Source organism: Lactuca sativa, chromosome 5 (assembly GCF_002870075.4).
Source record: "Lactuca sativa cultivar Salinas chromosome 5, Lsat_Salinas_v11, whole genome shotgun sequence".
Classification (NCBI taxonomy): domain Eukaryota; kingdom Viridiplantae; phylum Streptophyta; class Magnoliopsida; order Asterales; family Asteraceae; genus Lactuca; species Lactuca sativa.
This window is the reverse complement of record NC_056627.2, coordinates 55627746-55642708: the sequence shown is the minus strand read 5'-3', so window position 1 is coordinate 55642708 and position 14963 is coordinate 55627746. Positions and strand designations below refer to the sequence as shown.

The following is a 14963-nucleotide window of genomic DNA, read 5'->3' as shown; positions in this document are numbered from 1 at the left end:
AATTAAAATCTGGGCCAAAAGTGTAAATTTTGGACCAAATTTGTAATAAATTTTGAAATTTGGGCCAAAAATATAATTTTTGAAAGTTGGATGACCTGTTGATCGGGTCAAAGGGTTAAATTGAATATGATTACCGGTATTTGGGACTTAATTGAATAAAAAAAATACATAATGACTAAATCGATTATGAGGCCAATATGTAGGGACTTTATTGCAGTTTTCCCTTTTGCAATAACGATTGTATGATATATGTTGTACCTTATTAAATAGGGTCAAATTGAAAAATTGAAAAATTAAAAATTTAATCATAATTTTAAAAAATATATAAAAGTTAAGTAACAACATTACTTCATATAAAATGTAATATTTTAAATATGATAAACTACCTTGTTATCTTAAGCATAAATATTTGAAAGTGTATTAGTTTATTTGAGTTCAAAATAAAATATTACCTAAAAATAAAGATAAATTATCATATATTTTTTTATTACTCATCCACCTTCATATATTAAATGATAACATGTGATATAGTTAATATTATTTAACATGGGTAGAATGATGAATAGAAAGAAAATATAGGAGAGTATTTAATTTTCCAACCCTCAGACTAGTTGACATTTTGATTTTTGGATGAGCCAAAGGGAAACACGCATGTGTGGACCTTACAAGGTATCCTCACTCGTGGACTTGAGGGCTGGGGGTTTCGCAGTGGGGCAGACTGCTTTAAAAGCAGCTATAGGGAAAGTCACCAAACATGAGAAATCGTGCATGTAAAATCCACACGTGTTCATACTATTTGCATTTGATACGTTTGGTTTCCTCGCGCGTCGGATACGGTAGAGCTTTTTAATAGAGTACAATGGATCATCCATAGTAATGTTATATCCCCTAGATCTTTGGATGTAGTTTTTAAAAGAATTAGTTTTACCATACAAAAAGACTTAGCAACGTAGTTTGTTGGCCGTTTGTCATCTCACTCATTGTACGATGATAATTAAATGAGCAATGAATGTATGCCAATTGGTTTACTGATATCGCTTTTGGATGTCGAGAAAAAAAAATCAAATAAAGGTTTGTCAAACGAGAGTCCAAGCTTTCAACATGTATTATTATGATATTTTATGGTTAAACATTTTTCAAGATAGTTTACGATGAAAATAGGATCATTATTATTTTTTCATGCTAGTGGTTTAATGAGTTTACGATAATTATGGTGTTTTATGATGATTACATATTTAGATGGTAAATTTTTATCATGCGAAGTTGCATGCTAAATAACCTTAAAAAGCTATGTTAATCATGTATATGTTTGGGTCAAGTAGGGTCGGTCCATAAACATACCATGCCCGGGGCAAGTAGACTAATTAATGCCCCTATTTTGTATTGTGACATTTACAAATTACATATGCAAAATAAAAGAGGACAACTAGTAGTAGTAAAGATGCTACCAATCCACTAGACAACACAACCCCAAGACTAGCAAAAATAAATGAATAAAAGGTACAAAAAATAAGCGTAAAGAACCCAAAACCAAAAAGATTACTCCAAGAGCAATGACCAACTTAAATGTTGAAAGTTTAGATTTTTTTTTTGAAACGGCAAATACATATATATCTAATCTACTTCTAAACTAACACCTAATTCCACCTATGTCTACGACGGGACTTGAACCCTCGACCTCAAAGAGGGAGGGCACCACCTGATACCGCTCAATGACAATAACTGGTTCTAGTAAAGATGCAATATTGCAACCAATCCACTAGACAACACAACCCCATGACTACCTAGGAAGTTCGAGAAGAAGACCCAATATTAATACCATGTTAATATCAAGATTGCTGACATAAAATCTAAGATTAATAAGATTAATACTAAATTACTAATACTAATGAACTCTGAAGCAGCCCAAAAAAAAAGTAGAAATGTACTAAGGTAGTGTTTGTTTTTTGTCCGTAGATCTGCGTAACCTCTTCTGTCTGCACCGTGCAGACCACGCGCAGAAATTAGCTTTCGCAGACTGTTTGTTTTTTTGAAGACTGCAGACCTAAAAATGTCTATGCGCCCTCTTCTTGGTGTAGACGTGGACCAGAGTCTTCTAACATCTTCTAGCATAAAAAAACATATATATCTTTATTTTTTTCAAGTTTTTTTTTTAAATTTATATTTTTTCCAACTTTATTAATGATGAACAATTTGAAAAAAAAAATTACAAAACTTAAAAAAACGTTCGGCGATACAAACATTATATTTTTGACAAATTTATAAATAAAAATTTATTATAATAATAGTCGTTGAAGTTGTTTATATAAATATGACAAAAAAAAATCACAATATATTCTTATATTTTTTTGCCAAATTTTGTAAAACATTATTTAATACAATATCGTCAATTTCTCGAGAAAATATTTATGATACTTTTTTAATGGATTTAATTGAAAAAATCAAAGTTTATTTGCATCCATTTATGTATCAAATTTTTTGATCGCTAATTATAATGTTTACTTATAACTTTGCAACCAAAGTTGTTGGTTTTTATCAAATATATACGTTAATTTATATCATTTTTATTTTTATTTTTTATACAATAATACATAAAAGTTGATCTAGATTCGTTGATTATTTATAACAAAGTCATAAAAATATTAAAAAATCACTTAGAAGTTTAAAAAAATCAGTTTATTTAGGTTTCAGTTTATTTTAATAGCCCGCAGATATTAAAAAAACAAACAGTCTTCTTTTTTCAGACTGCAGACGTTTGGTCCACCTCTTCTACTGAAGAGGTCTACAGACGTGGTCCGCAGACTGCAGACATTTTGCCTCAGAAAAAACAAACAGCACCTAAGATAAGCACACCAAATATTAATACTAAGTCAATATCAAGATTGCTAATAAAAAACTCAAAAACCAACATGATTGTTTTGAGAATATTATGGTGTGTTTAGTTGCGGAAAAATGACCGTTTAGTTCGTCTATTTTTCTAAATTTTTCGAGGAAAATAAAAATTTCCGTTTTCTAAAATTACAAAGAAGTTTGAAATTTTTGGAAAACCGATAATCATTGTTTTCCATTTTTTTCTAATTCCAAAATTTTTCTAAAATAAAAAAACACACACTCACTCCCACCTCATCCACCTATACCTACCCCCGTCTTAACACCCCCAACCCACCACACCCCTACTTACCCACACCCTCTCCCAAGCAAGGGCGGTCCTAGCTAGGTGCTCGGTGTGGCACCGACAACACCTAGCTTTCATGCACATAATAGAAAAAAAATCGTTTTTTTTTTTTAATTTTTACCTGTTGTGCCACTACATAAAAAAATTCGTGCAACTACTAAAAACATTTTGTGCAACTACGTAAAAAAAGTGTCACTCTCTTGGAAATTACCAAACGAAAAAAAAATATAATAATAATGAGCTCAATGTTTTAATAATTATTGTCTAATAGCCAAATTGCCCAAAGCCCCAAATAAAACATTAATTGGATAAATTAGCCCAATTTTAATTGCTTGTAAATAAATGGTCCAATCCTAATTAACTTAATTAATTTTATTATCGGTACAAGAAAGGAAAAAAAAAATACGACTACAGTCTACAGATCGATACTTCGGCTCCTGTGTTCGGCACTTCACACGTTCTGACGTTCCTGACTTCCTTCGATAGTTTGATCGATCAACAATTGGCTAACCATTCGTCCATTCGTTCGTGACTTACACATTCGACAAAATCGACTTCCTTCGATTGCTACTTTCTTGATTACCAAAATCGACTTCAAAGCCCTAGAATGAAGCAAATAAGTTTTACCAATTCATTTAGGTATTTGAAATTGATATGTTTTTTTTTTAAGTTATTAATTGGCTTGGGTGAAATTGATTTGTTTATTGAAGTTATATTGTTTGCTTAGGTTATATTGTTGTGTTTTTATTGAATTTATTGTTTGATTATGTGAAATTGCTATGTTTTATTGAATTTATTGTTTGATTAGGTGACAACAACTTGTTTTATTCAAGTTATTGTTTGATTAGGTGTAATTGTTATGTTTTTCTAGGTTAAACTAAGTGGATTTTTTACCAAAAGACAAAGACATAATCCTAATGAAAGTGGTAAAGAATGTGGTGAAAAATGTTCCCAAATTCCAATCACCAATCAATCCCTTCCGTTTCTAATTTTAATGCAACTCCACAAACACCAATCACCAATCAATCAATCTCTTTGGTTTCTAATGCACCCCCACAAACACCATGCTCTAACCAAACTAATGATAATGTTGACTTAAAAGATCTTCCAAAGGACCCGGCGGATAGGAGGGAGGGTCATTGGCAAACCATCAACAAACATCCGAAATCTTAGCATATTTTAAATCATATGAGTTCGTGTTTTACTTACATATGATGTATGACATTTTACGCCTCACGGGTACATTGTCAAAACAACTTCAAAGAAAAGATCTAGACATTTTTAGAAGCGGTTTCGATGGTTAGAGGGACAATGGAGGCAGTGCAATCTTTTAGAAACACAGGGTTTGCTAGCATTTTGCCAAAAGTATCATCTTTTTGTCAAATACACAAAATTGATACTTTAGATTTGGAAGAGTTGTATATTGGTGTGAGAAACCGTAAGACTACAAAGACTAATATGTTTCATTTTGAGGTTGAAATCTTCAACACAGTAGTAGATATGCAACTTACAGAATATCGGGATCGATTTAGTGAAACAAGCACGCAGTTACTAAAATACATGGGTGCTTTGAACCCTTGTGATTCATTTGCACAATTTGACAAATCAAAGTTGTTGAAGTTGGGTAAGTTATACAAGTATGACTTTGATGATTCGAATATGATAGACCTTGAAGGACAACTTGAGATATTTTATCACTCTTGCATCAAAGATGATCGCTTCATTAGTTTGAAAGGAATTTCCAACCTTTCTCGTTTGATGGTTAGTACGGGGAAGCATCGGTCTTATCCTTTGGTTTATAAGCTTTTAAAGTTGGCTTTCATATTACCCGTAGCGACCGCAAGTGTAGAAAGATATTTTTCAAAGATGAAGCTCTTGAAGACCGACTTGCTAACAAAATTGGTGATGACTTTTTGAATGACGCATTGTTTTGTAATGTCGAGACCGAAGCACTTGCGAAAGTCAAGAATGAAAAAAGTAATGGAGCAGTTTCAAAAGATGTATGCACGAAAAGGACAAATTTAAATTGTAATAGATCGTTGTTATATTATGTTTAACCAGAAAAAAAAATTGTATTAGACGTTTTATATTATGTTTGACCGGATTTTTTTTTATTTTATATTATGTTTGACCGGAAAAAAAATTATGCAACCCCTACTACTAATTCCTGCATCCGTCCTTGCTCCCAACCCACCCTCACCCCCACAAACACACACACACACCAACCCCCACAAACAAACACACACACCACCCCCCCACAAAATACACACACACACACCCCCACAAACACCCACCCACCAACCCCCACAAACATGCACATACACATACACACACCAACCCCCACAAATACACACACCCACAACACTCACCCACACCCCCACACACACCAACCCCCACAAACATACACATACACACACACCCCAACCCCTACACACACCAACCCCCACAATCACCGACCTACCATCACCGACACCACCACTACCCCATCACCACCACCACCACCACTACCATTGCCATAATTGTCGTCGTCACCGCCACCGTCTGTCATCACCACCACCACTTGAGATATTTTATCACTCTTGCATCAAAGATGATCGCTTCACTAGTTTGAAAGGAATTTCCAACCTTTCTCGTTTGATGGTTAGTACGGGGAAGAATCGGTCTTATCCTTTGGTTTATAAGCTTTTAAAGTTAGCTTTCATATTACCGTAGCGACCGCAAGTGTAGAAAGATATTTTTCAAAGATGAAGCTCTTGAAGACCGACTTGCTAACAAAATTGGTGATGACTTTTTGAATGACGCATTGCTTTGTAATGTCAAGACCGAAGCACTTGCGAAAGTCGAGAATGAAAAAGTAATGGAGCAGTTTCAAAAGATGTATGCACGAAAATGACAAATTTAAATATTAATAGATCGTTGTTATATTATTTTTAACCAGAAATTTTTTTTTGTATTAGACGTTTTATATTATGTTTGATCGGAATTTTTTTTTTATATTTTATATTATGTTTGACCGGAAAAAAAAATTATGCAACCCCTACTACTAATTCCTGCCTCCGCCCCTCCTCCCAACCCACCCTCACCCCCACAAACACACACACACACACCACCCCCCCCCCCCCCACAAAATACACACCCACCCACTAACCCCCACAAACATGCACATACACATACACACACCAACCCCACAAATACACACACACCCACAAACACCCACCCACACCCCCACACACACCAACCCCCACAAACACACACAAAGACACACACCTTAGTATCCGATAATAAAAAAACCAGTAATATATATCATGTACAAACATGTAGTTACATCTTTTTCTTTAGACTCTTAACAAAATATTAATAACAACTAGCTGGGGTACCCCGCTCCACGGGGTTCGGTTAAGACCAGGGTTTAAGTTAATGACTGCCCAGTGAAGACCATTTATTAAATATTGTGTTTCTGCAACATGAACACTAAGTTTTCCTTAATATAAAGTATAAACTGAATTCATGGAATCATCTATATGATTTACTAACTATAAAATATGAGAATTAAAAGTATATAATTAGAATTTTCAAGCATAAGTGCTTTGTAGTGAAGGTCAACTTTGGAAATTTTGAGGGCATGGAAATCAACCCCGTGCATATCTTCGGGCGTTTGTGTAGAAAATGGACCAAAAAGACAGATTTGAGTTGTTTCCATCCTTATGAGGTTTTAAATGATCTAAAAGGTTCCAAATAAATATTGAATAACTTGGTTCAAGCATACATTGTATTTCCTAATTTCTTCTTATTAGGACATTAAAATTGACATTGCTATAATGGGATGAATTTTAGAAAGTATAATTGTAGCACCCGGTTCCTGGTACGTAAATGTTATTTGAGTATTTCCTTTCTTTTAGCCTTGGACTCGGCGAGTCATAGGTCCGACTCGCCGAGTGGATGCAGGACCCGGGACACGTTTAAGTTGGCGACTCGGCGAGTCCATATCCTAGACTCGGCGAGTCATAGCTATTGGATGAAACCCTAAGTTTCAGGGGTTTGCACCCTATTTAAAGGACTTATCAGCCCCAAGCCGGCCCCCATTGACCCTTAAAGCCCTGTATCTCTCGTTCTAAGCTATTCTTTGAGAGTTTGAGGTTAGTGTGTGTGTTTTTGAAGGTTTGGAAGGAGGAAGGAAGTAGATCCAGAAGAAGGGAAGCCATCCAGGCATTATTTGTGTTCTTCCAGCAGTTCCTTTGAGGTATAACCCATTTTCCCCTTGATTTTATGCTTAAAACTTCATTTGGGTCCTTCTTGGTCAAATCCCCAAGCTTGTATGTGCATTGTATGTCGTAATAAGATGTTTGGCCTCTGGATCTAGGCAAGATTGAGCTCCAGGAGCTCAGATCTGTTAGCTTTATGGCCCCATGTTGCTTGTTAGCCCTAGATCTACCCTTTTGAGACATTTTGAGCCCTAAAATCCATATTGGTGAATATCCACACGTAAAGTTGGAAACTTTACGTGTGATTCGTGTCCTAGAAGTCCAGATCTGTGAATGGCATGGACTGGAATCGAGCAAATCTGTGAATTTAGTGGATGCATGGCAACGACTCGGCGGGTCTGTTCGCGAGTCTCCGAGTTTGTCCCCTTTTCGTAGTGTCGAGTGAGCAGTGAGTCACGGGGTGTGGCTCAGTGAGTCGGAAGCTTAACTCATCTACGGAGGTACTCGGCGAGTCAATGCCCTGACTCGGCGAGTTCAAGGCAATCTCCTTAGATCAATAACAGACTCGACGAGTTGTTCATACAACTCGGCAAGTCTCAACATAAGTGTTCTTCGGATGAAGATGGACTCGACGAGTTGTTCATACAACTCGGCGAGTCTTAGCATCAGTGTTCATCGGATGAAGATGAACTCGACGAGTTGTTCATACAACTCGGCGAGTAGGATGAAGGACTTGAATATTGGTTAAGAAGGTAAACCCATCGAGTCGTCGCCTAACTCGACGGGTAGGATCGGGATTCAGGGCAGTCGTCTGGATAGGGACTCGGCGAGTTGGAAAGCCAACTCGGCGAGTCGGGTCAACTGAAAGTTGACTCTGACTTTAACTTAGGGCATGGTCAGGGGTAAAATGGTCTTTTTACCCAAAGGTCAGTGCGCAGTGTTTGATTGGGTATATTGTGGGAATTGCAGCCGGAGGATTTCTGGAGCAGCAGCAGTAGCAGCAGTAGGCAGTCAGTTCCCGATCAGATCAGCAGCTACTTCGAGGTGAGTTACCTTCCAGTAGCGGTGGGTCTAAGGCCACAACGCCGACCCACCAGTAGGAGACGTATGGTAGATGATTGTCTTTGTGATATCATTTAGGTTTACTACTACCTGATATGTTATATGCTAGCATGATACGTTGTATGTGATAGTAGTCGAGTTCGGTTGTTAGGACCGAAGGGTAGTCAGACACCCTAGATACGTCTGACAGTATATGATGATATGTTTGCATGCTGGCTTGTTATGTTATATGCGACAGAGGTAGTATGAGGGGACCAGTCCCCGTGGTCGGTTGTTAGGACCGACGGGTAGTCAGCACCCCATAATGGCTTGACATGGGTAGTCAGCACCCCAGAATGGCTTGACATGGGTAGTCAGCACCCCAAAATGGCTTGAAACGGATAGGACGGCACCCCAGAACGGCCGTACCGGGTAGTCAGGCACCCCAGAATAGCCTGGCAGTATGTATGTTACGTGTTTGTATGGTATGTGGTACGACAGGGGAACTCACTAAGCTTTGTGCTTACAGTCTTCAGTTTTGGTTTTAGGTACCTCCTCAGCTAGGGGAAAGGAGCCGGCGCGGTAGCAGCATGTCACACACACACTCTCCGGTTTCCGCATTTACGAGCTTCACTGGGATTTGTACTCTGATATTTTGATTGAATGTATGAATTGGCTTTTAGACATGGTTCACTTGTGTTATGATTTGATCAGACAATGTTTTTATCTTTTAATATTTTCTAAAGTAATGTTTTTAAAACGAAATTTTTGGTCATGAAAATTGGGTCGTTACAAGTTGGTATCAGAGCCCTGGTTTGAGGGATTCGGACACACCTTCGGGAGTGTCTGAACTCAAATCGAGGGATTAAAAGATTTTCTAAAAGAAAATGTTTTCTAAAATTGAGAAAAGAGTTTTGAGAAAGAACGAAGTGTGTGATGTGCGCGACCGGCCGAGCTCAAGTAAGTATCCCCAAAGTACCCATACAAGTTTATGTTATGTTTATCAGCTTTTGTAGAACAACATGCTAGAATAGGACTAAGGATCTAGGAGTGATGCATTATGTGCCTGCTTAATGTGTTTCAGTTGTATGAGAACTTGCATGCTAGTTATTGAGTAGATAGTAAGTAGGATAGCCTGATTAGGTTATGCCTGGTAGTATGAGCTTAGCACTTTATGCTAGCTCAGTTCCTGAAAGTGGATAGAGTTAATTGAGATTGTTACCCTTATCTGAATGTTGCTTGCTTCGTGCTTCGTGGGACTCTGAATAATGGGAGTTAGCCATTAGGCGAATGCGTCACGTCACATGTGATCAGGGTTGAATAATCTTAGAGTGCTGGATCTGATCCTACTGCGCAGCTCTTGTTTGAGTCCAACCGTTGTAGGGACGAGTCCGATACTCGAAGGATTATCTGAGCCTCGTCACATGTGATGGTATTCGGGTAATGGCTAACTGGCATTACATGGAGGCCTGCAGCAGCTGAGGACTGGTTAGAGTGGAACTAGAGATTTCCCTAGGGCGAGCCTAGGATGAGTATAGCAGTAACCAGCAGTAGTGAAAGGGATCTGGTGGAGTTGAGGCATCCCTTGAAGAAGGTACGGATAGATGTGGAAGATAGTATGGGCCCGTACTACTGAAAGCAGAGGATCCGTACCCGAACCAAGGATGGCCAAGATAATACCAGGGAACTTGTAAGTAGATGTGATCCCTTAGGGAGTATCAGTATCACTAATGATTGTTGTGATGTATTGCAGCATGGTGGTACTTCGATCGAGGCCGGTAGATGGCGGTTCAGGAGAGGGGTCAGGTTCGGGATCAGGTTCCGAGCCGGTTGATGAGGGACTACGCGAGTTCATCGCGTCAGAGATTACCAGGGGTATCCTTGAGTCGACTCCCATTATCTTCGGGTCGATCAAGGAAGGGATCATCGAGTTGATGGAGGATCGCCTCAGGGCGTTCAGGAGCGACATGGCATCTAGCCAGTCGGGGTCTCGCACACTGTCCTTTAAGGACTTTAGGGGCAGTGGTGCGTCGGATTTCCATGGGGTGAAAGACCCCATTGCTGCCAGGCGATGGATTGTAGACATCGAGTCTGCCCAGTTGACTAGCTTTTGCCCCGAGGGGTCGAAGGTGAGGTATGCAGCAGGATGTTTACGGGACCGAGCCCGGGATTGGTGGGAGTCAGTGGGTGACTCGTTGGGAGCCTCAGCTATCGAGGCCATGACCTGGTCGGACTTTGTGACCAGGTTCAGGGCAGAGTTTGCGCCGGTGGTCGAGCTTCAGCAGCTGGCCAGGGAGTTTCTTGACATGAGACAGACGACGGAGACTGTGGCGGAGATCACCGCCAAGTTCCAGGAGAGGGCTTTGTTGGTGCCCCAGTATGCCGGTGACGAGGACATGAGGAGGACTCGTTACCATGATATGCTACGAGCTGACATCCGGGAGCATGTTAGCTTTTCGGCTTGCCCTACCTTGGACTCTATGATTGCCAGGGCGAGGGAGAGGGAGATAGATTTGGAGCACATCCGGAAATGGAAATTGGAGGAGGGACAGGCAGGAGGGGCTTCGGGGAAGAAGCCCAAGGGATTAGATGGTAGGCCGAAAGGCCAGTCAGGACCGAGCCGCTGCAGGAAATGCGGCAGGCCGCACGAGGGGGCGTGCAGGATGGGATCATCAGGCTGCTACAAGTGCGGCAAGTCCGGGCACATCAGCAGGGATTGCACTGCTCCAGCAGCAGTTATTCAGACATCAGAGTTGTTGTGTTTTCACTGCAACCAAAGGGGCCACAAGAAGGCCAATTGCCCCCAGTTGATAGTTTCAGCGCCGGTGAAGGCGCCAGCTCCAGCGACCCTGCGGATCACGGATGGCCGGCAGGGCAAGTCAGAGGCTCCAGTGGTGAGGAGCCGAGCATTTCAGCTGACTACCGAGGAGGCACGCGCCGCACCCGATGTGGTGACGGGTATGATTCTTTCCCTCTATCTTATTTTTATAATGTTATGTTATTGATATGTGCTCTGTATGTATACGTATGCATTAGGATCGTTCCATGTGAACGGCCTCCCAGTTCAGGTGTTATTTGATTCGGGTGCGTCCCAATCATTCGTTTCCCTTGCACTTACAAGAAGTTTCATGAGCCATCAGGCGAGTTAGATTGCCCTTTGGAGGTGGAGATTGCTGATGATCGATCGGTGCGAGCATCGATGGTATTTCGAGATTGCGTGCTGCGTTTGTTCGAGGAGCGCTATTTGGTAGATTTGGTTCCCATACCGTTGCGTGGGAACAAGGTGATTATAGGCATGGATTGGCTGAGCCCTAATGGGGCTGTGATAGATTGCGCGCAGCAGCTAGTGCGGGTCAGGACCCCAAGTGGGGGAGAGTTAGTGATTCATGGAGAAAGGCCCCAGTGTGGACCCGCTGTATGTTCAGCAGCGAGGGCTAGACGCTACCTTCAGCAGGGATGCGCAGGATATGTCGCGTATGTGATGGATACCCGGGAGGCGGGTAAGTCGACAGTGAGCGAGGTTCCGGTGCTCCGAGACTTTGCAGATGTTTTCCCAGAGGAGCTTCCTGGGATACCTCCGGAGCGACAGGTGGAGTTCAGGATTGACCTTGTTCCTGGTGCGGCTCCGATAGCCAAGGCACCGTATCGGTTGGCTCCTCCCGAGATGCAGGAGTTGTCTACGCAGCTGCAGGAGTTGCTAGACAAGGGATTTATTCGTCCGAGCAGTTCGCCCTGGGGAGCCCCGATTCTGTTTGTGAAGAAGAAGGACGGTTCGCATCGGATGTGTATAGATTATCGGGAGCTGAACAAGGTAACAGTGAAGAACCGTTACCCGCTTCCGAGGATTGATGACCTCTTTGACCAGCTTCAGGGAGCATCTTGGTTCTCCAAGATTGATTTGCGTTCGGGTTATCATCAGATGAGGGTCAGGGAGGAGGATATGCAGAAGACCGCGTTTCGGACATGCTATGGCCATTATGAGTTTGTGGTGATGCCGTTTGGGCTCACCAATGCTCCTGCCGTGTTCATGGACCTCATGAACCGCGTATGCAGACCGATGTTGGATCGGTCTGTGATAGTCTTCATCGATGACATCTTGGTTTATTCCAAGACTCGGGAGGAACATGAGGAGCATCTGAGAAAGGTGTTAGAGACCCTGAGGAGGGAGAGCTTGTATGCCAAGTTCTCCAAGTGTGAGTTTTGGTTGCGCGAGGTGCAATTTCTTGGACACCTCGTCAATCAGAACGGGATTCTGGTCGATCCGGCCAAGGTCGAGGCCGTGATGAGATGGGAGGTTCCGAAGTCTCCATCTGAGATTCGGAGTTTCTTGGGATTGGCAGGCTACTATCGGAGATTTATCCAGGATTTCTCCAAGATAGCCGTACCCCTGACGCGGCTGACGAAGAAAGTCGTGGTCTTTCGGTGGGGACCCGAGCAGCAGGCTGCATTTGAGACGCTGAGACAGAGGTTGTGTGAGGCGCCGATCTTAGCCCTGCCAGAGGGCGTAGAGGATTTTGTGGTTTATTGTGTTGCGTCCATTTCTGGGTTGGGCGCGGTACTGATGCAGAGGGGGCATGTCATTGCCTACGCTTCGAGGTAGCTCAAGCATCACGAGGCGAACTATCCGACACATGATTTGGAGTTGGGGGCGGTGGTCTTTTCCCTCAAGATTTGGCGGCATTACCTCTACGGGGTTCGATGTACCATCTACACGGACCACAAGAGTTTGAGGTACCTCATGGATCAGCCGAATCTGAACATGAGGCAGCGTCGATGGTTGGACGTGGTGAAGGATTATGATTGTGAGATCCTTTACCACCCGGGGAAGGCCAATGTGGTGACCGATGCGCTTAGCCGCAAGGCGGCGCCGATCAGGGACGTTTGCATGAGGATGACCGTGGTGACTCCCCTGTTGGAGCAGATTCGGGAGGCTCAACAGGAGGCTATCAAGGAGGAGCATCGGAAGAGCGAGCGTGTGGTGGGTCAAGTTTCCTCCTTTGATTATGATAGCCGAGGACTTTTGACACTACACCGTAGAGTGTGGGTGCCGTATCACGGAGGCGTGCGCCAGATTTTGATGGATGAGGCGCACAAGTCCCGATTCTCTATTCATCCCGGGGCGACGAAGATGTATAGGGATCTTCGTCTAGACTATTGGTGGCCCTGCATGAAGCGGGATGTGGCATGGTATGTCGAGCGATGTTTGACCTGCAGGAAGGTCAAGGCCGAACATCAGAGACCGCATGGCAAGATGCAGCCGTTGGATATCCCACTATGGAAATGGGAAGATATCACGATGGATTTTATCACGAAGCTTCCCAGGACCGCACGTGGAGTGGATTCGATTTGGGTCATCGTGGATAGATTGACCAAGAGTGCTCACTTTATTCCGATTCAGGAGAGCATATCGGCCGAGAAATTGGCCGACATCTATATCAGAGAGATTGTGGCACGACATGGGGTGCCAGTATCGGTGATCTCGGACAGGGATGTGCGTTTTACTTCCAGGTTTTGGAAGAGATTCCATGACGAGTTGGGCACTCGTCTGCATTTTAGCACTGCCTTTCACCCGCAGACGGATGGGCAGAGCGAGCGGACCATCCAGACTCTGGAGGATATGCTGCGGGCGTGCGTGCTAGATTTCGGTGGTAGCTGGGATACCTATCTTCCCCTAGCCAAGTTCTCCTACAACAACAGCTATCACGCGAGTATCGACCGCCCTCCCTTCGAGATGTTGTACGGGCGGAGGTGTAGGACCCCGATATGCTGGGGTGAAGTTGGCCAGAGGGTCATGGGGAGCACCGAAGTGGTGCTCAAGACGACCGAGAGGATCCAGCAGGTCCGGAGCAGGCTTCAGACTGCTCAGAGTCGGCAGAAAAGTTATGCCGACAAGCGTCGATCCGATTTGGAGTTCCAGGTCGGGGATATGGTTCTCCTGAAGGTGTCGTCGTGGAAAGGCGTCATTTGATTCAGGAAGCGGGGCAAGTTGGGCCTGCGATTCATCGGACCATTCAGGATCGTAGCCCGGGTGGGCAAGGTAGCGTATAGGCTGGATCTGCCAGCCGAGCTTAGCCAGATCCACAGCACTTTCCATGTTTCTCAGTTGCGAAAGTGCCTAGTGGACGATTCTGCAGTAGTACCTTTGGAGGATATTCAGGTTGATGATCGCCTGAATTACATTGAGCGCCCAGTCGCAATCCTCGACAGGAAGTCGAAGGATTTGAGGAACAAGAAGCTGGAGCTAGTGAAGGTGCAATGGCAGCACCGCAAGGGTTCGGAATGGACTTGGGAGCCGGTGGACGAGATGATGGAGCATTATCCCGAGCTGTTTCAGGATCGAGCAGCAGACTTCGAGGACGAAGTCTAAAATAAGTGGGGGAGATTTGTAGCACCCGGTTCCTGGTACGTAAATGTTATTTGAGTATTTCCTTTCTTTTAGCCTTGGACTCGGCGAGTCATAGGTCCGACTCGCCGAGTGGATGCGGGACCCGGGACACGTTTAAGTTGGCGACTCGGCGAGTCCATATCCTGGACTCGGCGAGTCA

At 42.9% G+C, this 14963-nt stretch overlaps 1 protein-coding gene across 1 annotated transcript; it reads left to right on the top strand.

Moving 5' to 3' along the window:
- Window positions 1-4486: 4486 nt before the first annotated feature.
- Window positions 4487-5092, top strand: LOC111915614 (uncharacterized). Its single transcript, XM_023911255.1, has one exon. It carries the CDS (start codon window positions 4487-4489, stop codon window positions 5090-5092), a length of 606 nt encoding a protein of 201 aa, XP_023767023.1.
- The last annotated feature ends 9871 nt before the right edge of the window (window positions 5093-14963 follow it).